The sequence below is a fragment of the Haemaphysalis longicornis genome, unplaced genomic scaffold (assembly GCF_048455015.1).
Source record: "Haemaphysalis longicornis isolate Haplotype H1 unplaced genomic scaffold, Haemaphysalis longicornis Haplotype H1 scaffold_6, whole genome shotgun sequence".
NCBI classification, from domain to species: domain Eukaryota; kingdom Metazoa; phylum Arthropoda; class Arachnida; order Ixodida; family Ixodidae; genus Haemaphysalis; species Haemaphysalis longicornis.
The window spans coordinates 95,176,214-95,201,350 of NW_027526407.1; the positions used below are offsets into that span (position 1 = coordinate 95,176,214).

Here is a 25,137-nt window from a genome sequence, read left to right on the forward strand (position 1 = left end):
AGAACTCCACTGCCAGTTTCCCCATCCGATGCTTCATCAAGCAAGGCTGCCCCTTAGTGCCACTGCTTTTCGCAATGTACCTCGAACCATTGTGTTCAAACATTCCCCACAATAATGCAATATGCGATTTTAGGCTGCACAAAAGTGAAGTGTTCACTTATGCTGATGACATTGCGGTAATTTGTGCGGGCAGGGAAAGTTTAAGCGCAGCCGTAAAGGAGGCAATAGTTTGTCTGCACAACGACTGGCAGCGCGCTAATCTGGAAGAAATGTATTTGGTTCCGGCAAGGAAACTAGTGCTCAAAGCCAGTTTTATTAAAACATCCAGTGGACCGACACACTACTGAAATACCTGGGCGTACGAATCAAGCCCTACAAGAAAGGACACAATCCTGGGGGCGGAGGAAACTCAGAGTGTCAAAGAGAAGTAGTCCAAGAGGGTGGCCGTTACCTGCCTATATTTTCGAGCGCTACTGTTTGCAATTTATTTCTTGTGGCAAAAACGTGGTGTGCCGTGCAAGGTTTACGTAGGTCCTATGTCAGGGTACAAAATCTAAACCAAGTGTTTGGTATGTTTGCTTAGGACTCTCCTTGGGAACATGGAAATTGCACAATCTTGTTCCGCTCTGTTAAGACCAGAGAGGTTGGTATGGCTCTTCTTTTTGAGGCCAGTCATCTGAAGGTTTATTTTTTTACATGTGCATGATGATATGCTATGCACAGTGTTGCAAGTGCGACTTAGACGTGCCTCGCCGAGCTACGTTCTGTCGCCGGATTGCACAAGAAGAGCAAGTGTGCGAGGATTCCTATGCGCGTTGGTGTGGGCTTTCAAATTTGTAGATGTCCGGTTCTTGCTGGACTATTAGAGCGGTACACCCGGGAGCGTTTGAAAAAAGGGCCTAATTAATGTTGCTCTGTGGTTACCCTTGTATGGATCAATGTACTCTTGCGGGTCCGGCAAGGACGTATAAAAAGGGTTAAGGTTATGTCAGATGGTCATCAGTGAGAACGTTCTATCTTCGGCATCACGCTATCACCTTGGGAATGATGCCTTGGCTTAAAAACGGTTCTATTGTTCCATCAGGTAATCACTGCTGCGTGTGCATAAAACCAGAGACGGTGGAGCACATCTGTTTTAGATTGGGAAAATGCTATCCTTTGCTGGGACATTCTGCAGTGCACATTAAAACAGTCATTACCTGTAACACCTTACGGCGTACGATTCTTGCAGAATGATAACGCTTAAGGGGTGCTATTACACATTTCTATGCCTACATCGCGTGTGGGAGACCCAGATGGCTGTACGACATGCAGACTCCAACACACGCCCCCATACCAGACAGCACTTGGAGAGCGTTGCATTCGTGAGAGATGTGTATAAAGCCCAGGCCGAATAACCCGAATTGATATGTGTCCTCCATGCCTTGGTAAACCTCAAGCGATTTTATTCCGCCTGCACTAACAAGCCACCGGCTGCAATGTTAACCTCGTAATGTGGTGCTACATTTCTTACAGTTTGTAATTTGAAACCAGGCAATACAGATACCTCAGTGGGCAATGGGTAGAATTGTCTTTTTTTGGATCAAATGCCCGGTTCGAGCGCCAGCAATGACACCTTTCCTCAAAGATCCGTGTTTTTTTTGTAAAATATTTTGTTAGCTCAAATCTGCTCCTTTTTGTTAATAGAAGCGGTTGGGTATTTTTTAGCTTAGAGTATGGCGGGCACAGGATATCAAACCATTTATTTAACGTTTTGCTTCACACTGGAGGGGCCGGGCTTGTACCTATCTTGAAACGAAATGTCGCAAATTTAGCCGGGTGAATAGGGCACCAAAGCAATTTAAAAAAAAAGTTTATGGGAACCGCGTTAGTTTTAAAACAACCAATGAAAGGTCTGGGCGTACACAGTGAAATGTTAAACGAAACACAGCCACTGGCTCTACGTACTATGGTTCACCTTCTCAACGGTGACTCGCTCATCAGAATAACTTTTCTGAAGCGCTCGTGCTTCCAGAATTGGTCAGACGCGCCGCGGGCAGTGGCGCCCAGCATATGGGCGCCCACGGACCAAGCACCGGAGCCGCTTCCGAGGAGGACGATGTCGGTGCTGTTGCCGCCGAAACTGCGTATGTGCGCCACGATCCACTCGACAGCAAGCCTCTGGTCATCCAGAGCAACGTTGCCCGGTGCGCAGGCTACGCCCTCGATGTTGCTCTCGCTTACGTTTCCAGGACATCCTGCAGCGACGAAGTAGCCGCGGAAAGGCGGAACCGGTAGGTATTCGGAATACGCGCAACCATAATTTCGGCAGGAGATACAAGGCCGTTTTGATATACCTTGAAGTATACTGACTGAGACAGCAGCATTTGATAATATGCCTGCACATTCCTTCATGCATTCGGTATGTAGTTAATTGTTTCTTTCCTGCTCCTAGACACGAAAAACAAAGTCTTGACTGCAGCTTTATTCTTTAACTTTATGTAGAAGTACTGCTTTCGGCGCCTCTTTCAAATATCCGAGGCTGTGCTGAGCAGCATTGCATCGTTTTGTTTCAACCGTTCTCTCGTGCGATTTTTCCTCTGCTGAATAAGGCACGAGTTTCCTCTACGGCATTCCGGGCTCAGGAATGTCGACGTGGTGCTTGGTGGGAAGTAGAAAATAGCCCATTTGCTCTGTTGAATAATATGCGGGCAATGGGGATTTCATTATGCTTCCATCCCTTTTGTGCCGCTGTCGGACCGCGACATTGCGCTTTCGTAGTCAAAATTGACACTGGAGTTAGATAGTCTCACACCTCACTATTTGTCCCCTAAAGCTCAAAGTGCGATGCATGGTACTAGCTGTCCCCACATTGTCCCTTTCTCACTTGCGGAGGGCGTATGTCATCAATAGTGGGTGGCTCTAATGTTGGCGGATACGTTCTCACCGCGCCACAGCCATTGGTGACACTTCGCAGCAAGTTCATGCTCAAGGCCTTTTTGCAATACGGAGTAGCGACCATTAGAGATGGTTTTAGAAGAGCCAAAAACCATGTGTCGAGCTCTTACCGATATGGAGGAATCCGAAAGCACCGAGGCGGAAGTTGGGCGTCACCACGACGACTTGTCCGAGTCCGGCCAGCCACTGCCCGTCGTAGTAGTTGTTGTCGCCCCATTGGAAGTCCTGTCCGTGGAAGAACACTAGCACCGTCTTCCTGCACCCCGGACTCTTCTCCTCCGTGCACGGCGTCCACACATTCAAGTGCAGGCAGTCTTCGCTCGTGTTCTCGTTGTGCCGAATGATCTGCGCAGTTCATAACAAAAAGGACTGGCCTGTTTACAGCCATAGCTGCACCAGGGAGATCCTGCACAGCAGAAGGCCTTTACGAGGAGCAAAAAAGCCCGTATCGATTCTGTAACCCGTGCTCCCAGTGAAAGTGTATGCACCAGGAAATGGCTTTCAGCCTAATATCGGGTACACGACTGTCAAACAACACCACGACTGCCTGCTGAACGAGGCTATCAATACACGTGTTGCACGCATCAATATTTGGCTTCGGATTTCCGGTTAACCATAGCTAGTTCACAGATACTACATAGAAGTTGCTGTAAGTATGATGCAAGAATTTTCGTGAATTTAGTCCTAAATATGTCAGCTTGAGTCATGTGCAGTTTCAGATTTATGAAATGAGCCTATCAAATTTCAGGAAATGGAATCCAGAAACCGTAATTTTATGTGTTGTATAAGCTTGACACAGAATGAGATGTGTTTTTAAGGTTGTATGCAGTCTTGTATGCGAAGCAAATTTACCAAAATAGTCAGGTTTGTGAAGTCGATTTCGCAGCGCGGCTTTTTTCGAAGCCGCTATAATAAACATACTGACACCGTTCCTTCGCAAATGGTCCATCGGCCTTTAGACAAAGTAAAAGCAACAAATATATATGGAAAAGGCCTTTCTCAACTACCAGCACTGATTGCACAGTTCATACATGATAACGTTCCGTTTAAATCTTCGCGCCGATTCGGACACGGCTAAATTCAGCTGACAGACAGCGTGTAACAGCGGTGATACGAGTACGGAAATAACCAAATGTCTTTATTACCACAAAAATAGTGAGCAGTGTTTTAAATCTGCGATAGCATAAACACACATTGTCAACAAGTGTTACGTTACTGGGGCATTTGCTGTGGCGGCCGTGAACCGGGTGTGGTGCTTTCTCTTCTGCTACCGATACGATATGAAGTAAGGCTCTACATTCCTAATGATATCTGCAACGTAGCCACAAATATTGTTTCAACTCACTGCAGTTGCCGTTTAAACCCGTTGAAAGGCTACGCGGTGTACCCACTGAAACCTGCAATTTCACAAAGGGACTGTTACTTGTCAACTCAATGTGTCGAAAGTATTGATTGAAACACTACGCAAATTAAACAAAATTACGCCCACCTCCCCTCGCGGGAACCCTGGTGTGATGCGACGCTGAAGGAGGTTCCGTTAGGTGTTTCCGTTATGTCGATTAGTCGAATTGCGTGAAACGCGTGGTGAACGTGAATTGCGTTTCAATCACATTGTTGGGTTCCACGCGAGGGGATGCGGGCACAATTTTGAGCATAATGAGAGACGTTGTTGTTGTCGTTTAGACGGAGGCTTTATTACACACAAGAACGATGGCTTTATGGCCCGTGAAATGCACTGTCAGAGGTTCGCGTAGAACGGGCGCGATCAAGCCTTTGCGATCAGCAAACACCAAGTCTATACACGACCCACCGACGGTGGCCACTCACTTAAGGAACCGTCGCATCAAGCAATCGTCGGTACTGCGAGAGAGCAAGCGCAAGCGCAAGCGCGGGCGACCGTCGACTGAGAGACCGGCCAGAGCGCGGCACTCCGCTTATATGCGCAGCGCACCCGAAGGAGAGGAGACCGCGGAGAGAGAGAGTACTGCACATGCGCACAGCTTCCAGCGCCGCGCGCAGCGCCGCCCACCGGCGGAGTGAGAGTGCGCTGCGCCACGCGCCCGCAGATGTTGGGCGAGAGTGTTGGCTATCGGAGAGAGGAGAGGGGGTGAGCGGAGGAGAGACGCAGCTGTGCGGACGCGGACGGCGACGACGGACGCAGGACAGGGCCGCCGGCAAGAAATGCTCCTCTCAGCGTCTCATCTAAAAAAAAAAACAGCAGCGTTTTATTAGGCGAAGTTACAATTGTTGGGTGGGGCTGAAACCATTAAGTTCAGCCGTAGTACAGCTTTCGGCCACAAAATCCTAACATCGAGCTTCTGCTTGTAATTATTTTAGAGAGAACGGGAAGTGTCGAAAGCCAACCAGTATATAGTACACTCAATGTGCCAGTTTTGCAAATATCGGGGGACGGAACATCGCCCGCCCTCTCGATGCCGTTCCAGATAGGCGATCCGTTTTTCCGGCGCCTGCATGTCTCCTCTTCCTGCGTGGTTTAGTGCGTACGTTTGACATCCCCTTGTGACCCGTCTTGGCAAGTAACGCCGTCGGGCAGCCTCACGTTTGGCCACCATGAATAGCTCCTTCAGACGGGAACCGACCTCTCAGAGAGAGAAGCTGTCTGACAGATTTGGATTGTCGAAGTGAATTCATTTCCCGCGCTCTTTCGCACTTTTCTTGAAGGTTTATTATTTTGTTGTCGGCTCGCCCATCGGCAAATAGTCGCCCTTGACTCACCCGGTTATTGGAGACGTACGGGAGCTGGAGGCAGCCAACTCGGGAGCTCCTGGCATCCGTAACGGTCTCCTTGTCCGCCCTCGCCGCTGTTGGCTTCCTGCATTGTAGATAAGGCGACGTGAAAGTGAATGTTAGGATGGGCTGATCTGCGGACGACGATATCTGGGTGAGACGGTGCCACCATAAAATGCTGCCTCCGCAAAGTGGGAACTACTTGTTCCCAGCAAGGAAAACGTCGCCAGCAGCTGCTGCATTTTCTTTTGCTTGAGAAACATGCCTAGGTATCCTTCTTATCCTTAAAGTGTCCGTGCAGACGAAATTCAAGTTTGGTTGATTCGAAAGAGTGCCTCGTTAGAACTGCACTGATACCAGTTGGAATGAGAACTCCACTCAAATGAGCCATATAATTAGGCAAAAAGAGAATGGCCATGCGACCCACTAGCTCATTTCCGGCACTAAAATGTCTGACGTTTTATGGGCTGTGCATTTGGCTGCGGCCGCCAAAGCCAACGCAAATTAAACACGGGTTATAGGTTTTCAGAACAAGCGCATAAATTTAATCCACATTCTTTTTGTAGCAGTAAGAATGGTGGGGAAAGAAGAGAAATTTCAAATGCACAAGTAAACATAAAAGCACCAGTGCTTACTGTGCGCACTACGCCGGTCGTAGCTGCACTTCCGTCCGGCGCATCGAGTTTGGATTGGCCAACTGGCATAAGCGACATTGTCTTCTGCGACTCTGCTTGTCGAGCATACCCAATGGTTCGCGAAATGAATAATGTCAGCCCTAACACCACTATTCCGGCACGAATTCGGTCAAAACCAAACCTAGGGTGGACAGCCGTTTCAAGCCTTAGTGTGGCGGCATCTAGGAGTATTGAAAGAAAATGCGTTTCGTGGTGAACTCCTGCCCTAGTGCGCGTACTTTGTTTGCTTCAGTACTTGCTCTGGATACGTCATCGCAGACGTCACGAAACACACAATGCTGCAGGAGAATCAACTATGACCTCTATTGTTTAATTTCTCAGTGAATAAAACATCGTTTGGTGCCAGACAAGCTCTGGGGGCAATATAAACACCAAACCTTTAGAGTAAGACAAACGTTTTACAGGCATGGCCCCTGTCAATGTGAATTTCGCACCAAAGTTGAAGAGATAGTACTGTTGTGGATGTACGACCTCTGGGGATTGCAATATGTGTGGTGCGTGTTTAGCACATCGTAAAACTAGACGGAGTGAATCAGGGAGCAAACTGGTGTTAAAGACATATTAGTAGAAATTAAGAAGAAGAAATGGACGTGGGCAGGGCATGTGATGCGAAGGCAAGATGACCGCTGGTCATTAAGGGTAACAGAGTGGATCCCTAGAGAAGGCAAGCGTTGCAGGGGGCGGCAGAAAGTTAGATGGGCAGATGAGATCAAGAAGTTTGCGGGGATAAATTGGTCGCAGTTGGCACAGGAGCGAGATAATTGGAGAATAATGGGAGAGGCCTTTGCCCTGCAGTGGGCCTAGATAGGCTGGTGATGATGATGGTGATGAAAACTAGGCTACAGCGACGGTGGAGGGGGGGGGGGGCAGTCAAGAGATTTCACAGTGGCGATGGAGTGGGGGCGATGTGATGATTCTAAACGATTGCGAGCTTGTATAGCCTTCCCATCGGCCCGGTTAGTCCTATCACCGAAGGAGGCATTTCGTGCTTATTTGCACGAGCAGATGGTGAAATGCGGTCAAACTTCAACACGTATTTCTCGCTCCTATCAGGAATGCGGAACCTTGGCAGAGTGTCATCTCTATATCGAGTGGTTATTACAGCTAACTGGTTCACTTTCGTATCACCGCCAATGGTGTGTTTATTATTGCAGAGTCCGAATGGATCAACGTGCCGTAAGTTAGTGCGGACGATGTATGGCTCCGGTACGATCTTCTGGTAAACTGAACTGATTGATTGATTGTGGGGTTTAACACGCCCACGCAAGGCAGGCGAAGAGGCACGCCGTAGTGGAGGGCTCCGGAATAATTTCGACCACTGGGATCTTTAACGTGCAACAAAATCTCGTACACACGGGCGTTTTTGCTTTTATCCTCCATCAGAAAAGCGGCCGCCGCGGCCGGGAATCGAACCCGCGACCTGGTATACTGAATGAGCCGCCTGCTAGCCCTGTTTATCGTGCATAAAAAAGAACTGTTCCCTCAAAACTTAAAAAAACTCGAGGACTCCTTGTTGTTTGCGAATGGGAAAGCATTATTAATTGAACACACTCAGCACGACGTGGCGGCGAACGAATATTCCTGTATTATAGGCGGAGCCACGTTCCTGGGGGTAGCAAATTTACGAACCATCATCGCTGATGTACCAACGAGATGATATAATCGGTGTCCATCATCACGTGAGCCGTTCTAGCTCGAGCTGCTTCGTCTTTCCCACATTGCCATATTCTAAGTAAAACCAGCACCCTGTCACCGGCTCGTCCCGGCCATTTGTGTCTCCTCCCGTTATTTTACACTGGGAGGAACCGTGCCCTGGCCTTGCTTGCTGATGAATGCATGGAGGAAGAAAAATGTTAGGAGGGAGCATGACGTCAGGCGGCCCAGCTTCGGCAAGCCAACCTCCTCTGACGCCGCTTTCTCCTCTCCTCGGGCTCCTCCCGCGCAATGCATTATGGAAAATCCACCACTCTCAGGCCCGCGGTAGCATTTAGTGGCTCCGGCTGGCTGCCGGTGGAGATGGAGGCGAGCGCCGTCGCCGAAGGCGCCGTACAAGATTGTTCGCCAGCGTTGCGCTCCAAGCTTCGTATCGGGGAAGTATTGCCGCTGTCGCTGTTCTTCGATCGCATTCTTACGAAGCACCCTCACGAGCTGCAAGCCGAATTTCACTTCTGACGTTGGATCGCTCGAACGCGCCGCCGTAAACATTCACAAGCATGGAGCGGCCTACAGCTGCGCGGTGTTTGCCAGGTGTGCTGTGACGATTGCGTTTGGCATTCTGCTGTGTTATCGCGCGTAACGAGTGTCGTGTCGGCGGGGAGGTGGTGAAACTAGCTTTGGTTTCGCTCGCGTGCGCTTTTGCATACGTTCGCCTTTTCGGTGCTCCAGCGTGATGGTACGTTTTTGTCTACTTCAGTGCACTGGAAAACAAAGGGTTCAGAACCCTTATGTTGGGTGTGACCACCTCGCGTCGCAAGCAGTACGCCGGCTGTTTGTCAGCAGAGGACCGCTCGATCGGTGCGATACGTATATGAAAAAAAAAAAAAAAAACGAATGCTAGATTACGCCTGGGAGAGACCTTGCTGAATTGTGGACTGACTGCGCCTTGCCAATAAATGGTTAAAGAAATGGTTGAAATGCTTGATCTTTTCAACTTTGCCTGTGCGGCAAAGTTGAAAAGATTATTTCCACTTCTGCACGCGGCGGCGGCACACAACTCTCCGACTGCGGCGTGAACTTCGACGGGTCGAAAAGCTCAGTAAACAAAGATGTTTTCTGCCTCTCTCGTCCGACCACATTGCCCGCACGATCAGGCCGCTGCGCGTTTCGGGTTGCAGGCAGAGCTGCGCGCAACGACTCGTCGCCGAAACTCGAATACGCGGACTGCCCGGCAACGAAACGGATAGGCGCACGCACGCAGCGTCGGCGAAGGCCACATGAGGCGCAAAGAACTACCGCTTGCCTGTCACGTGAATAGAACACCTCCCATCAGTCTTTCCTTTTTATTTTTTATGACTAGGCTTCACGATTGTCACGTGACGCTCCCTCCTAAACTTTTCTTTCCTCCATGGATGAATGCCGTACCACCGGTAGGCCCATTCACGCGTCCAGATCCCCCAGCGCCGCCAACAGCTCGGCTCCCTCTGTAGCACCGATGACGACATTGATACGTAATCACATGACGCGTCACCGCCAATGGAGAGGCTAGGAAGCCGAACTCCCCCCGTCCGCAGCATTCCTTTGCACCGTTTCATTGGCCTTAAGAGCACCTCCAATACCGCGTGGCGTCTGCGTGCAGAAGTGATCACGCCACTTGCCCCTCAGTGTGCGTCGGTGGGCTCGACTGGCAACGATGTAACGGGTTTTCTTGTCGCCTGAGCAACTAACGGGGAACGTCGGCCACGTTATCGCATCGTACCGCGAGACCGCGTCGATCTGTTTAACGGAGCGAGCCAAAAGGTAGAGCACGTTGAGGGAGTTGCTTGACGAAAGGAAACAGCTGCGTTCGCGCGCAGCCGACGTCGCCACTGTGAGGCACAGTCAAGCGTGCCAACTACCCCTGCGCGGTCTCAAATAGTCCCGTGATACCGGCCACCGCTTGCACACACTGTTTGACCGTGTGAGCAGCCAATGCAGGGCGGCAAAACTGGTAGCCAGGCTTACGCGTGGGCATCGAAGCGAGCCTCGAAATTCACAAGGGGGAGGGTGGAGATCCCCACGCGTTGCAGAAGATACATTACTCGGCCTTCGATTAGGCTATGCCACCTGAGAACCTAAACGGTACGAAATACGTAGAAAAACGCGAATTTCGTTGTTCTCCTTAAGAACAGCGATACGAAAGAGCTTAAAAATTACAGGCCCATCAGCCTCTTCTCAGTTACCTACAAGTTATTTACAAAGGTAATTCTCTATCGCATAGTTGCGACTTTAGGCCTCGAACAACCACGAGAACAGACCCGTATTAGGAAAGGTTCCTCTGCTTTAGACCATATTAGCGGTGTAAACCAGGTAATAGAAAGATGTACAGAATATAATACACGCTTGTACATGGCCTTCATAAATTATGAAAAAGCATTTGACTGGGTGCCAATTTCAGTGGTAATTAAGGCGTTACATGATCATGGAGTCGACACTCCTCTCGTCAAATGTATATGCGACGGAATCACGGGAACTATACGGCTCGATGAAAGAACTTGTAAGTTTGAAATACGAAATGGTGTATGGCAAGGGCGCACAGTATCTCCACAATTATTGGCAGCCAGTCTGGAGGGTGTGTTAGGAAACCCAAGCACAGGAATTCAGGGTGCGAATAAATGGGGACTATCTGAGCCCCCTACTGTTTGCAGACGGCATTGTCTTATTCAGTCAAATCAGTCGGAAATTGCAAATTATGTTTTTCCAATTGTGGTCGGAAAGCTCGGTTGCAGGAATAAAAATAAGCACGATAAAATCAAAGGTAATGTTCAATAAGCATGCCAAGGAACGTGACTTCAACGTAGGTAACGAAATCGTGGAAACAGTAGGCGATTACGTCTATCTTGGGCAAGTCACAAAGGCTGATCCAAATCATTAAAAGGAAATTACCTTCTCAATAAGAATGGGGTGGGCTGCTTTTGTTTGGAATTCTGATATCCTGTATAAGAAGCTTCCTGTGTGACTCAAAAAACCTTGTAGATAACTAATGCGTTCTTCCAGTAAACCTGTCTGGTGCAGATACTTGGGGTGTCACTAAACGACTTCGAAATAAACTTACGTGGGCCCCGCAGGCTGTATTCTAAAGTACAAGGATAGAGCTGCGTTAATTATGTAAACACTCTTGGGGAATTAAACGAAGAAAAGTAATCACTTCGAAATAAACGAAAAAATTGGCATGGGGGGTCTCGTCATGTGTATGAGGGACAACAGGTAGACTATCCGTTTGGCAGAGGGGCTGCCAATAGACCATGAGCGCAATAGGGGTTGGAAAAGCCCTCGATGGACAGATGATGTACGAAAATTTGCGGCGAAAGGGTGGGCTCACCTACCATTCGATAGATGTGTTTAGAGAACTTTGGGAGAGGCCTACATCCAACAAAGAATGCAACCAGATTGACGATGATGATGATGATGAATATGTGGATGCCAACAGGAGCAAACTGGGCACCCTTTTTTCTGCTACAGGTAAGGCGAACGCCCACTTCCTTGCTTATTGGGTAATGTGGTGTTTTCGCAATAAAGTTCATTTGAGAGGTGTTGGTGCCGGCGACGGCTTGAATGTGGAGGTTGTTTTCCTAAACATCTATATATCCAGGTCTAGATCAGTCACGGAAAATTCAAAGTGCAAAAGGAGATTCTACGGTTCAGCGAAAAGAGTTTTGGTGAACAAAAATCAAAGAAGAAAAAAATGCGGGCCAGACCACCCTGTGAAAGTGGTTGAAAAGCAAAGCTGAAAAGACACCACATTGGTCACCCATGTGACTTCACTCGCGTTCACACACGTGGCTCTACAAAGTGTAACCAGAGACAAGTGAAATGCACTTACCAGCACCCGTTATTAATTCAAAGAGATATTCTTTGCTAAGGTTAGATCAATGCATGATTCATGAACGGTGGTTGGTTGAGTTGTATTGGTGAAACAAATGAGTCAGAAGTCTAATTATATAAAATTAAAGATAATTCAAACAAGTTGTTACACTATTTCACTTCTCCGTCTCTGCCGCCGCCTACGGAGGTGAGGAGATCGGCGGCAGAGACGGAGAAGGGACATGCCATGCGATGGTGTGAGCTTTCTTTAAAACTCCTAGCGCATGCAAAAGGCACGCACATGGCCGCTACACGTGCCGTGGGCAGAGCGCACAGCGGTGGGAGAGGTCGCGTGACGCTATCACGTGGCCTTCAGCCGCAGCGCAGGGGGTAGACCCGCATATGTGCTTGGAGAGTGCAGCATCGGTCTCTCCCATTCCGCGTGAGCTCGCAGCTAAGACAACGGGATCTCCCTCCGTTTCTGTATTTATTCAAGATTCAATTCCTTGTGGTGCCAGTAACTTGTCTTATTTGTTCGCGGGAGTTTTGTGTTGACACCAACGGTAACGACAGAACCCTTTGGGGGTAGAAGGAAAAAGCTTTGCTTTAAAACGTTCTGCTTGCATAAGCGTTGTTTGCATCTAGAAACACCGGTACATAAGAAGCCGCGGTAAAAGCCTGTCAGGCTCCAGGAACTGGGACAGCCCAAAACAATTACTTGAACCAAACCAAAAATATCACAAGGAAATAACAAGTGCACTCGACTCCAGAATAAAGGTGAGAACTACGCACTCCACGTACTAAGGAAAAAGTTAGTAGACGACATTCATTGCACGAGCGCTTCAAGGCAGAAAAGCATGAATGGACGAGACATGCCATGCACACGATCGGATGACGCCCGAAGAAAAATGGCTTCACTGGTTCCTTGAGCTGGCGTCAACCGTGCTACTCCTATGCAAATGCGAAATCATGACTGAGCCAATTGGCACTGCGAATAGTACACACGGACTGTGGCAGAATGCAACTGCTTTACAAGAAAGACCTGGAAAGTGCTTACTGTTACATCAGGGATCACCCTTGTCTATGGCTAACGGTTCCGATTAGGCTACCATGTCTGTCAGTACACACAGTTTCAGACGTAATGGGTGTCAGACATGCCTTGCACGTGCATTTGACATAAACACACTTGAAAGCACTACAGAGTCTTGCACACAGAGTTCTCTGCAATGCCCTGAAACGCTACAACTCATCAATCAGTGCACACAGCGAGTTTGGTGAAAGGGGTCAGACGCTTTCCACGCCAAAAATTCATACACTTTGCGGCAACATCGGCGGGAGGAGGTGGTTAAGATCCCCCAACCACACTTCTCCACACCCCAATGCAAGGTCCCACCGTACGAAGGCTCCTGCGCAAAACCGCTCAGTTGGGAGCACCACGCTTTCACCGCTTTTCCCAGGGTTTTCGCCCCCCGCTAACGTTCGCGCCAGAAGAGCACTCACGCGAATCTCGACGCCCCGGCAGTGCTCTCCCCGAAGCGGATGCCCCGGAACACGTACACGGGCCGCCCCTCGACGTAGGTGCGCAGGCCGCGGAATGCGCCCACTCCGGGCACCCGCAGCACGACGGCGTTGGCCGAGGAGTTCAGCAGCAGCATGAAAAAGAGCACCGAGCCCAGGGTGGCCAGGCTGAGCAACTCGAGCGGCACACCGCCGCAGAGACGGCGGCGCTGCTCTCCTTTCTCATAGCTGCACGGCAGCAAGAAAGACGAGGCACAACTTGAGCCAGTTAGGAAGAACTAGTCTTTGTTGAATTTCTCGGCTACATTGCATGTCCAGCTTTCCCACTCATGGCAGTCCTTTCAACAGTGACTACTCTGTACAGTTAAACCCGGTTATAGTGAACTGCAATATGCGCCATGATTAGTTCGATATAGCCGAATCCGCCTATAACGAGTTTATTGTTACGAGTTCGCACTACGCGGGAATCCCTTTGCCATCCCCGCATGCAGAAACGAACAAAATAAAGTTTGTCATCACCAAACACAAAACAATCGATTTATTGCAAATAATAAAGCTACTTTATTATGGAAATAATAAAGCCTTAACGCCTTAACTGCCTACTTCCAAAAAAAAGCGGTGATTTTTGTTTCTCCTTCCGTTTTGGCAGCGTTAACTAGCACAGCATTCTTTACACGAGACATTGTTTGCGCACCACTTTAAGTCCGTGCTCTTCAATATCGAGGAAATATTGACGGCGCACGTTGACTGTCGAAAGCACTTCATTAAGCGTCGGACGACTTTCACTCGTGCCATCCTCTGCCTCCATTGTGCTTTTCATCAGCATTACGACAGTGCTGCTGACGGTGCCCTCGTCCGAGGGGCTTAAAATGACGGCAACGTCGTCGTCGACACTCAGGAAATTTTCGTAAGACACCCCTTCAGCACAGCATCGGGAAGGTTGGCGAGCTGCCGTCTTGGTCGGGACTCATTGACTGGGCGGGTTCCGTCGTGAGTTCCGCGAGTCATAAACAGTTACGGAAAGTGTCGGGCGTCATGTCACTCCATACGAGGCGCAATGTCTCAGTCGCGGCCTTTGCTCAGAGGTCGCGGCCAATCAACATTTCAACCGCTGCTGTGATACCATGCATTTTGGCGGCTATTCTAGGCATGCAGAGTTCGATATATCAGATGTGAAGTTCGTTATAAGGAACATGTTTGTCGTGTATTTCCGTGACTGATTAATTTTTCTTCGATATATAGCATAATTGGCGCTATCCGGGTTCGTTATAGTGGGGTTTGACTGGAGTTTTTCGCTAAGTGTGAAATATTTTGGTGCAGCTAATATCAGGACTGAAAAATTTGTGCACAGTATGAAGTCTTGCACGTTGCGTTACTCATCTCCGGAGACATGGAAACTATCCCTTACTAATGCATAGGGAGTAACATTTGACCGCGAATTACACAAGAAATAGTCAGAATTCTGGAAAGTTCTTATACAGTTTGCATCTCCACGTTCACCTGTTACTTTATGTCAAATATCACTTTTCTGAAGTCGTTTTGCTAGGTTCGTGATTGGTCGGAATTTTTAGGGAGAAAGCTGGGTATGCAGGCACGAAACGCGCCATTTTAATCGAAATTATGCATGATACACTCAAAGTCTTTCAAATTTCCGGCTACAGTGACGTGTTATTGGCAGGTGTGACGTTATATCGGGGAGCAGTACGAACATTTTTCTCATTTTCTTGGTTGGACGTTAGCGTTAAAGTGGTACCATCAGGCTGAACAAGCGGCTCTCTACTTCAGTCGCCTAGTCATGCTTCTTGGCGGTGCATTGGGTCGGTGGCCGTCTGTCACACAGTCATGATTTTGTGACCTCAAAGAATCCGCCATAAAGTTGCCGTGGATACGCTATTGTATTGAGAAATGAGTCGCTGGCGTCTGCCGTGGTTGGCGTCATATTTGTCCTACCACCGAGTAACCCCTTTTTACGGGATGCGGGGTTCAACATCCCCATCGCATCCCCCAGCGTCGCCCGTCTCGGCTTCTGAAGCGGTCTCGTCCAGGCTCTCAGATAACGTAGGCATGCTTGATTCCTCCCACTCCCCAGCTCCGTGGTCCCCGCCCATGGGCAAACGAGAGCAGCCTAGCCGTGACATGCCGCTACCTGACGAGACAACGATGTCGCTTCCCTCCTGCATTTTCCAGCGCGTCTCTAATGCTTTGAATGGTAGTTTAGTGCGTCGGCGGGCATTGCTGTTCCGGGCCTGGTGTTAATATAGTTCATCATCATCATCATCATCCATGGCGGCAAGGACTCCTTGATTGTATATTTTCATACCATGTTTCCTTCTCGCCGCCCTTACGCTTGGGCTTCAGCCGAAGCTGGCGCTCCCGACGAGGGGTCGATGCCACCGATACGAAGACGAAAAGGCAATGTCTGACGAAGCTGAAGACGTGCATGCGGAAAGCGTGGCTGAGCTAGGGACCTCTGATGACCGAATTATAAATAGTTTGAAAAACATACATCGCTCGCATCTTTCAATGATTCATGTCGCGTCCATCCTACAGCCGCGTAACGATACCTTTTCATTAATGTCTGCGTTTCTTGTTTGAGCTTGCGATAAAATTAGCAGGGTTTTTATTCAGACAAACAAGCCCTTGTAAAGAACGAAACCTGAATTTTGCTTTCATTGACGACATAAAGGAGCCATGAAGACAAAATAGAAGTTTGTGTTATCCGAAAGATTTCTTGTTTTATAGTGCCCCCAGCGCTTTTCCGAATGCAAACGATGCTTTATTCACAAAGCAATTATTTATTTAAGGTAAAATTCTGATTTTCCTGCAAAATCATGCGTTGTCGGGGTCTGCAATGACATCATAGGAACCGAATGCTCTGCTATGGTCCATAGAAGGATATTTCTAGGGACCATAGCTCTGCTGCCGATTGGGAGGCCTTGTTTGGAGTTAGTGAACCTAGATGGCGCCACCATACCCTACCAAGCCGTTTTCTGTCTTTGGCATGGAGCAAGAATTTCTTTCTCCGTGAACTTTGGTTTGTTTTTGACCGTATTTAAACCTGGCTTGTTTTTGTTTGTGTAGAAAATAGTCGTTTCGTGAAACATACTGCTCGCTTGACAAATATGGTCACGTAAGACACCGTTCCTGGCGTAAATCGGCAGGTGTAGTCTGAGACCACCGCAAATCCCTGAAGTCCTCTGCAGCTAATAAAGCAAGCACAGTGCGCACACTACCAACAGCAGTACGCATAGGCACTTCTGTTTACGTGTGCTTTCGTAACTTCCACTGTTTGTCCCACTATTCTTACGGCTTTGAAAAGAATGTTCCCTAAATTTAATCGCAAATGTCTCGTTCGGCAAGCTTGTAAGCTCTGCCTAATTTGTGTTTGCTTTTGCCGCCCTCCGTTAATCCCTGAACTGTTACATGTGACATCATAGGTTCTGTTGCGGGAAATGAGCTAGTGGGTCGCATGGCCATACCCTTTTTTTCCTAATTATGTAGCTTATTTGAACGAAGTTTACGTTAAAAGTGGTGTCCGCATGATTCTAACGAGGCAATCTTTTGAATGAACCAAACTTGTTTTTTTCTTCATGGCTCCTGTAAGGGGGAATGCACTGCACGCTTATCAAGCATAGCCAAAACATTTATTTTGTGTGTTTTTCTTTTTTTTGCCGAGGGACACACGGATCCTTCACACTGGAGGTTTTGCGGGCGGTGGGCATGGGTGTCCGAAAGACGCGCAGTACGTCAGCACTAACGTCACAAACCGCATCGACGCGGACATTGTCTCCAGCCTAATTTCGCCGCCGTGTTTTTTGCTCCATTTCAGGCCTCACAGGGTATCTCACTGCCAGTCTCTTGACGCATTTAATGAAAGTAGTTGGTCAAAACAACCGCCAAACATAACAAAACTGACTTAGCCTAGCTCAAAGGGACTTGGTTATTAGTACACACTGCGGGATTACTAGCGCAAATTGTAGTGTGGAGTCCATAAGCCATGTTTCGACAACTGTGGTTGCGTTTAGGCAAAGTTATTTAGTTGAAAAATCAATTCGAAAATGCTGTCCTCCTCTCTGGATCCTCGTCTATGTGTGACGTCAAGTAAAAATGACTCGGCTTGACTGCGCTACTGCACGGCTCGTTGGCCTTCCGACAGGGTCAGTCGGCCCAGCGTTTATTCCGCCGGCCCCCGACGGCTCGCCGCATTTTGTACCCTCAGTTGAAACGAAGCCACGGCATGTTTGTGAATGGAAGAATGTGCCTTTCTTCGGTTTCTTAGTTTGTACGCTGTATCAAGTTCCAAGTCCAGGTCGCTCCGCACAAGCGCTGCACAAGGGCAGACGCGACGCTTCGCTGACTGGTACGCTAGTAGGAAAATCTAAAGCCACTTGAAGGCGGGAGAAGAGTCAGCGAAGTCAATATGGGTACTAAGGAAATAAAATCAACTGAAACGTTTACCGTACAGAGTGAAACTATGATGCACAGAAGCACTTTTTTGCGGTAGATGAAAAAGCACAGCATTGAGCAGCATGACTAAACATCTGCGAACGCTTTTTCGTCTAAGAACTGCAATTGCTAGACCTGAGATATTGTGGAAATCGGCAACGCTTACTGCACGAGCATTATACAACAGTCATCTAAGCTGCTTGAAATGCTAAACTAAACTTACAAAACAGCACAAAAACCGAGGACTAAGACAGAAGGGCTGATGGCTGTAATTTCTTAGTCCTCGTTTTTTGCGCTGTTTTGTATGTTCAGAATGAACCAACTGGTCCCACTCGAAACGCTAATTCAGCTAAAATAAAGGAATGTGGGAACTGGTTATACGATATATGCCTTATATTTATTACACTGGCAGTGCTGGCTCGTGGCCGAGTGGTCTGGAGTGCTATGTTATTTTTCAAGACGCATTACTGTTTTTTGTAATTTTTTTTGTTTTCTACCGAATTTTTTTCTATACTGAATTCACTAACTTTGCGCTGTAACGTTCATTGCTCCACGAGCGAGATAGCAGAGCTCGCATACTGACACTGACGCGCTAGCGAGTCAGTTGAGTTCTCGTTGACGTGCTGCTCGTGGGGACTGGGCACAGGCGAAAATCAGCCGACCCTTGGCCTGGTCCGAACACGCCTCTTACGATACAGGCATGAGTGAGGCAAGCTCCAAAGATGGGGAAAAGCGCATGGCATTTGGGCATCTGCGGTGACGCGGAGGCTTTCCATCCACTGCGTAGGCCTCGGCTGGTGATTGCCACGATTCCAAGCCGTCCTGGTAGGCTTATCTAAGGCATTTTACAGCCGACAACATGACAGAAATGCGGTATGGCGATTACTGAGATATTGAGAACGCCCATCCAATGATGACATCAGACGAGGGTCGACGCTGACAATTAAATTTAATAATGTTCATTTGCTCCCAACCTAAACGTGCTGCTAAAAAATCTAATTGAAGGCAAAACTTCAAAATTTAAAAACTGAAAGGTTCGGTAAGAACGAAACAATGAACGAAAAATCTGACCCGTCCGAAATGACTTTTTTATGTTGTCATTCAAAGCGACAGGTTGTCTTCACGTAACTTTCATTACTGCAAGTTCAAAATATCGACGCACTGGCGCCAAAGTAACTGCCTTCATTCCTTCCAACAGGGCTCCTCGGAATACCTCCTCACTGCTGATGTCGAAACCTTGTGGTCGAGCATCACAAGGCGCATTTTTGGGCCTGAAGACATGTTTGCTTGAGAAGGCTTTCGAGCGCCAAATTATTCAGACGATAGAGACATGCGCGGCTTCAAACTGAACTTTTGTTTTCACAGGGACACTATTACATGCAACTGAACTAACAAAAGACCAAACGAGGTAGCTCCGCTGCGTACAGGCACATGCTTCTGTACGTTACGTACCTTCGTCTAAATATTTCGGCGCCTGATAGTCGTATCAAGGAATAGCAAGTGGCTCGTTCCCAAAAATTGTAAAGACATGCTTGCTCTCGGCGACATATGACTTAATGATGCGCCCACCTGGGGAGGGGTTCGATGCCAGGACGGGTGGGTCGGGAGGAAGGCTCGGACCTGGAGGCCTGCATCTGCTGCTTGCCGAGGTTGGAAGGCCCCGGCTGGGTTAGATTGCTGGCAGGCACGGCGATTGGGTTCTTTTCGGCCTCCTGTCAAGGAAGCCATCGACGTGTACAATACCACATCCGGCCTATAAAAATCAGAGTTCTGCAATGGGGTAGCTGCGAAACTTCCGATCAAAAGGCGCTCCCTTACTGTTCCCAGAGTATCAAAGGAGCCTTAAAAGACTTTTGAAGGACGCCATTTTTATCGCTCAATCGTTAGAGTACCCCTTCCCGAAAACGTATACCGAATATTGCACCTGTGCGTAAAGCAGCGGCCACAGAAACACGCAATAAATATCTTCCTTTCCTTCCTTGTTTACCTTCCGATCCTCGTCGCCCCTCTGCCACACGCTGGCGTAATTTCTGGGCTCTGACGCAGCCTCTATCACGCACGATGCACTGAACAGTAGGGCGCCGCCATTGGTTTGCCCTTTTAAACGCTGTAGCCAATCAGCGTTCGCGGTTGAACCATGGGTGCCCGTTTCAGAGGTGTCGCGAACGGAGCTCCGGCGCCGGCGCCTCGGCGTATCTTAGTAGGGACAAATGTCCATTGTCGCCATACGTCACACGAGCTTAGCTGAGTTTGTAGATATAGCGCGCCGCTTAAAAGGTATGAATAACGCTGAAAAAAATGTGGCTCTAATCTACGCTAAACAGAGAACTGAATAAGTGGACCTGGATATGAGTCAATCTGCACATTTTTGTGAATAACTTGTTATGTTGGCATACCCGGCTATACCCGGGGACTAAAAGTTTTGTAGAGATGTTTAATAGATTGAATAAATGAATAGCAATGAAGCCTGCACAGAATGGTCGCAGAAAAGAACAAATGGCGGTTTAGCCGTAGAACAGCTTCTTGCAGCAAAGATTATAGGAAATAGTCGTATCGTGTAGTCTCCATTATTGCAATAAGGTGGTCTGTGGCTAATATGCCACATGCTCATTTACACCGAAAAATAAACACGCCAACTCATTGTATTGTATTGTATTGTATTGTAACTTACGTCGATGTTGAACGTTGCAGTTTGCAACAGTTCACGCGTTGACGAGTCAACGGTCGCCTTGGGCATCTGCGGTTCGTGAGAGGAGGCGGGAATAAAAGGTTCGGTGGTTATCGAACAAAAACATGACGTTCTAGCACGAACGTTCTTCGAGGAAAATCGCTGCACCAATGGGGGAACATCTTCGAAATTGCGCGCCTTGTAAAGAGGATTTAGTACAATGTGGTATTTTCGATCTCAAAGCCAGAGAATTCAGAACGAGTTTTTCTTATGCTTCAAGTACTGTTACAAGATATAACGGTGTATTTTTGTGATACCCCTCATATTACACTGTAATAGCTCAACCATTGCCTTTGAGACCGGTTCCGGGCGCTCCGCGGATCCTGGCGTGGCTTTGTTGTCAGTTGTCAGCGGCTTGGAAGTGGTGACCGGGGACGGCTTTGGAGATTCCGCGATTGAGGCCTGAAAGAACAGAATCGAACACTTTCAAATACGCCAGCCTTTCTTGGGGTTGCTAAAAAGGAAATTGCCCGTTCGTCCGTCCATCCGTTCGTCCATCCGTCTGTCTGTCTGTCTGTCTGTCTGTCTGTCTGTCTGTCTGTCTGTCTGTCTGTCTGTCTGTCTGTCTGCCTGTCTGTCTGTCTGTCTGTCTGTCTGTCTGTCTGTCTGTCTGTCTGTCTGTCTGTCTGTCTGTCTGTCTGTCTGTCTGTCTGTCTGTCTGTCCATTAAACCACCTGGTCACAGTAGAGAGACTGCTTGAACATAGACAAGAAATGTACAAACTACTAAAGCCACTGGAATACGTCATATGCGTTAAAAGTAAGAGAGCAGCCCGGCATGTTTGTTGCAAAATAATACTATTGTTGAGGCGATATTTTCACGAGGAACGCACGTTGGATTGGTTTTACTCTAAAATAACAAAAGAACACTCGAAAATGGTATAAAAAACACGATGAATGCAAACACAAGAACAAAATATTTGTTTTAAGTGCAATAGAAATGATGCTCAAAGTGAATCTGGAGAAGCTGTGCGTACGGATGAATGTTGAATTGTATTTAAGAGCGAGTGGAAAAGGCAAGAGAAAGAGCACGCCGTAGTATGGCGTTGTAACACTCGCAACCTTAGACGTTGCCCTACAAGAAGCCTTCAATAGACCGCGTAGAGACGCATCAGAAAGAGTACGCCCTCGCCCCTGTGTCCTAAAATTGATATTGGTAGTACTCCATAGAAGGAGAAGAGACTCTCTTGAAAAAGAAGACACCTTGCCTCCCTTGCGCCCACCACCGAATCAGAGTCATTATTATTATCATCGTAAGCATGAGATAGTTCTATGTAAGACTCCACAAGGATGGGTTTCGGTGGCTTGTGACTTTTTCTAACACTTTGGTTAAAGGAAAGACGAACAACGGACTTCGACAGCTGCGTTACAGGGAGCGGTTTTTTTTTCCTTCGACCACATCCTGGCTTGGCTGATATGTAATGAAGCTTCTGATGGAATTAATATATTCCGGAAGCTCGGGACCAGCCGAAGAAGAAAACGTTACTAGCCGAACCCAAGGAGCCAGAAGAATTACGAGAGGTGCCGCACGCTCAATTTATAGCTCCCACAATAAAAAGCCAGAAAGTCACACCTAGATTTTCTTTTCAGCGTGGGCCCAAAATTCAGCCATAGGCTTGTGTTTAGAGTTGTCCCATAGCTGCTGAGAGCTCGTGTCGTGCTACAACTTTTCTCACTAACTGAGTTTGGATTGAATATGAGTTGAAGATCTCGTGTAGTTGTAGCCACTCGCCTTAAATGTATGCCTTTAAGGTATTAAACGTGACACGAAGACGGTGAGATAGTGGGCAACCTGACTCGCTTTACAGTGGCAACTTTAAAATTCAGTGTTGTCATAGCAGCAAGCAATTACTGTTTAACTTGACGCTACACGATCCCCGCTGCGTGCGCGGTATGGCGCATTAAAATGTGTCGCCAATAAACACAGAGCAAGAATATATTGGAGGGGAAACGGCCAATTGCGTCAAGCACGGGTACCTCGAACCGTCGCAAGGGGCTCAAAGAGTTGAAGAGGATCTAACTGATCCAGGCATTGGTCACCTGTGGGATTACTTACTCACTCCACTACTTGAACCTTAGTAAATGGGAATTACCGAGAGTCAACCGTCTCATCCGCCGGGTATGAAAAGGTGTACTTCACCTGCCGCTTAATAATCTGCAGCGACCTCACGTCCATGTTAGGCGTGCTATCTCCCAAAGTTAGGCCTAATGTTCGACTTCTAAGCCTACCAACCTCGATAACTCCGAGCCACAGTGCCCCATTTGACATTTTTCGGCGCATTATTAGGTTCAACGTGTTGAACATAACATGCATAAAAAAACCTAGGTAGCGGAGCGCGCTAAGGAACAAGAACATACACATTCGGGTAGTTCGGACAACGACTATGCAGCTGTCACCAGAAGCTCGCGGCCCATGTTATATTTCATATTTGGATCGAACACTGCCATACCACCCACTAATCTCAGATAGCCACTCACGAAAATGGGCGGGGTTGACGACAGCTGCTGCGACAGGCTCGCGGCACATTCGTCAATTCCCATTACAAAGATGTCAACATGGTCACCAATCATGTCCACATCCACCGGAGGTATTTGGGCTATGAAACTATCCTGTGTAGCTAACGTAATGAATCCTAAGTGTCTGTGATTTTCTTTTGATAGTCGCTTACGTAAAACGTAACCCTGTGACACAGCGCAAAGCGCGTTCGCTCACGTCCTCTTGACACAAGACAGCATGGATTTGACAGTAGACTAGGCATAACAAGACATCGAAAGTCTCGTTCTACAGCATCCTTAACGAACGTCCTATCTTGAAAGACGCACCTCGGAGTTCTGAACCTCATCGATGTAGTACATGAAAACCTTTGACCTGTCTTCACCTCTCTAAGCGACGTACATTTAGAAACAAGCAGTACTTCGGTATTATTTCAGTACCACATGGCATAGATCCGGCTTTGCTCATAGCTACCGCGACGGCAAATGCCGCTCGCAGCCATATTAAACGGCGCTGGCTTTATCTGGGTATTCCTTTTTAATAAAACAAAACTTCTGAACGGATATCTTGCGGCGTGTGCTTTGCGCTTTGGGGCGCTTGCACGCTGCTCAAGGCGCTAGCTACTTCATGTCGTGTTTGGACGCACCCCAGGTGGTGGCTGGAAAGGAACTTCAGGCGCCGCTGGAGATTTTCCTCGCTTGGAGGAGCGGGACTTCTTGCTCTTCACGTTCTGCTCTGTGTTGTCTGCAGTTCGCTGCCGTTTCGACTGGCCGCTTTGATTCGAACGGTCATCAGCAGGTGTCGCGGCGGCGCTGGGGTCCTGTAATTGCAAAAGCTTTGGGCATTGTCGATACCGACACCAAGAAAAACCGCTTTTGTGTTTCTAAAGCCGAAGGTTAGGCACGAGGCGAGCACAGGAAAGAAGTGATGCAGTAAGGACGAATTATTTCCCTCTCCACCATATCTTTCCCATGGCGTTGTCCGTGCTCATAAAGTAGGTTTTGATACGTGTAATACTAAAACGTCCGCTGATTCACTTATACCCCGCTCATATCCAGATTGGAACCACCATCCTGCATCGATTATTGATCCGCATCTTTTTCATGACGACTTAAGCAAACGTTGTGCAATAAGGTGAATTTATCTTTGTTTAACTACCTGACTGCTTTATTGTGTTGAATTGTACACACTAACCCCGGCCCTCTGTAACTGCTCCTGGCCCTGAGGGTACATAAATATGCAAGTAAAAATCAAATAATAACTAAACCTAAACAAGCAAAAACTGCCACAAAGCATTCTGGGGCTTGTGCTTCGCCACCACAGAAAAGCACAGTAAAACAGTGTGAGAAGCTATAAAATATAACATTAACCGTACACGTGCCAACGATTAGCAGCAAACATCCACGCCTGACTAGGTACGCGAACACGCACCTTGATATTAGTGCTCTATAACGACCACTTGTATAAAACTAGTTGCATCAAGACAATATTAAATTCGTGATTCGTCATTAAGGCCGGAAAAAAGAAAAGTAACATCAGTAAAACTAAGGCTAATGATTTATCTCTTCATCTAGGCGCGAGCAAATTACTGCAAAAAGTTCTGGCAACCCCAGCTACAGGCCCTGAAACTTTATGCCCACTTCTTCAAAATAGGCAACAAAAGGTTACAAACGGTTCCATACCACTGGGAATGTTTACGAGGGGTAAAAGTGAGACCTATATTAATTGTCTATTGCCGGTCTTGTTCCAGACCGGGGCGCATTTCAGCAGAGTTGTGGACAGACCTTTATTGCGGATAAAGAGCACGTTCACATTGACGCTCACTAAGACTTCTGGTTCGGGTCATAGACTTCTCGTATCTTCTCCTTGTGCGGTGATATCAAAGGTGATTTCGAATGAATGGGAAGCTTTGCAGCCACAACCGTACTGACGGTGCTTTGCGGAACCTGTGAAGATATTAACTCAGTCCATGTATAGGAAGAGCTTATTGGTGCTTCTTGTTGCCAATTAAATGAAAGAAACCGGATATACAGCTAGCAGCAGGCCCTTAAGCCGGTAGGGATATTTCGCCGG

At 47.9% G+C, this 25,137-nt stretch overlaps 1 protein-coding gene across 1 annotated transcript; it reads right to left on the bottom strand.

Moving 5' to 3' along the window:
* Positions 1 to 1,769: 1,769 nt before the first annotated feature.
* Positions 1,770 to 23,141, bottom strand: LOC144143143 (acetylcholinesterase-like). Its single transcript, XM_077674949.1, has 7 exons — positions 23,049 to 23,141; positions 20,515 to 20,580; positions 19,413 to 19,555; positions 13,380 to 13,625; positions 5,674 to 5,770; positions 3,048 to 3,282; positions 1,770 to 2,237 (listed from the first exon to the last, which is right to left on the bottom strand). The coding sequence occupies exons 1-7, from the start codon at positions 23,139 to 23,141 to the stop codon at positions 1,954 to 1,956; spliced, it is 1,164 nt and encodes a 387-aa protein (XP_077531075.1). The 3' UTR covers positions 1,770 to 1,953.
* Positions 23,142 to 25,137: the final 1,996 nt, after the last annotated feature.

What these genes read in the sequence shown, in the direction of transcription:
- LOC144143143 (XM_077674949.1), bottom strand. Translation starts at nt 23,141, where the DNA reads ATGATTGGTGACCATGTTGACATCTTTGTAATGGGAATTGACGAATGT. An exon ending in CTGCAACGTTCAACATCGAC is followed by an intron (nt 19,556 to 20,514) that starts GTAAGTTACAAT and finishes CTTCCTTGACAG; the next exon opens with GAGGCCGAAAAGAACCCAAT. An exon ending in GCCGGGGCGTCGAGATTCGC is followed by an intron (nt 5,771 to 13,379) that starts GTGAGTGCTCTT and finishes TCTACAATGCAG; the next exon opens with GAAGCCAACAGCGGCGAGGG.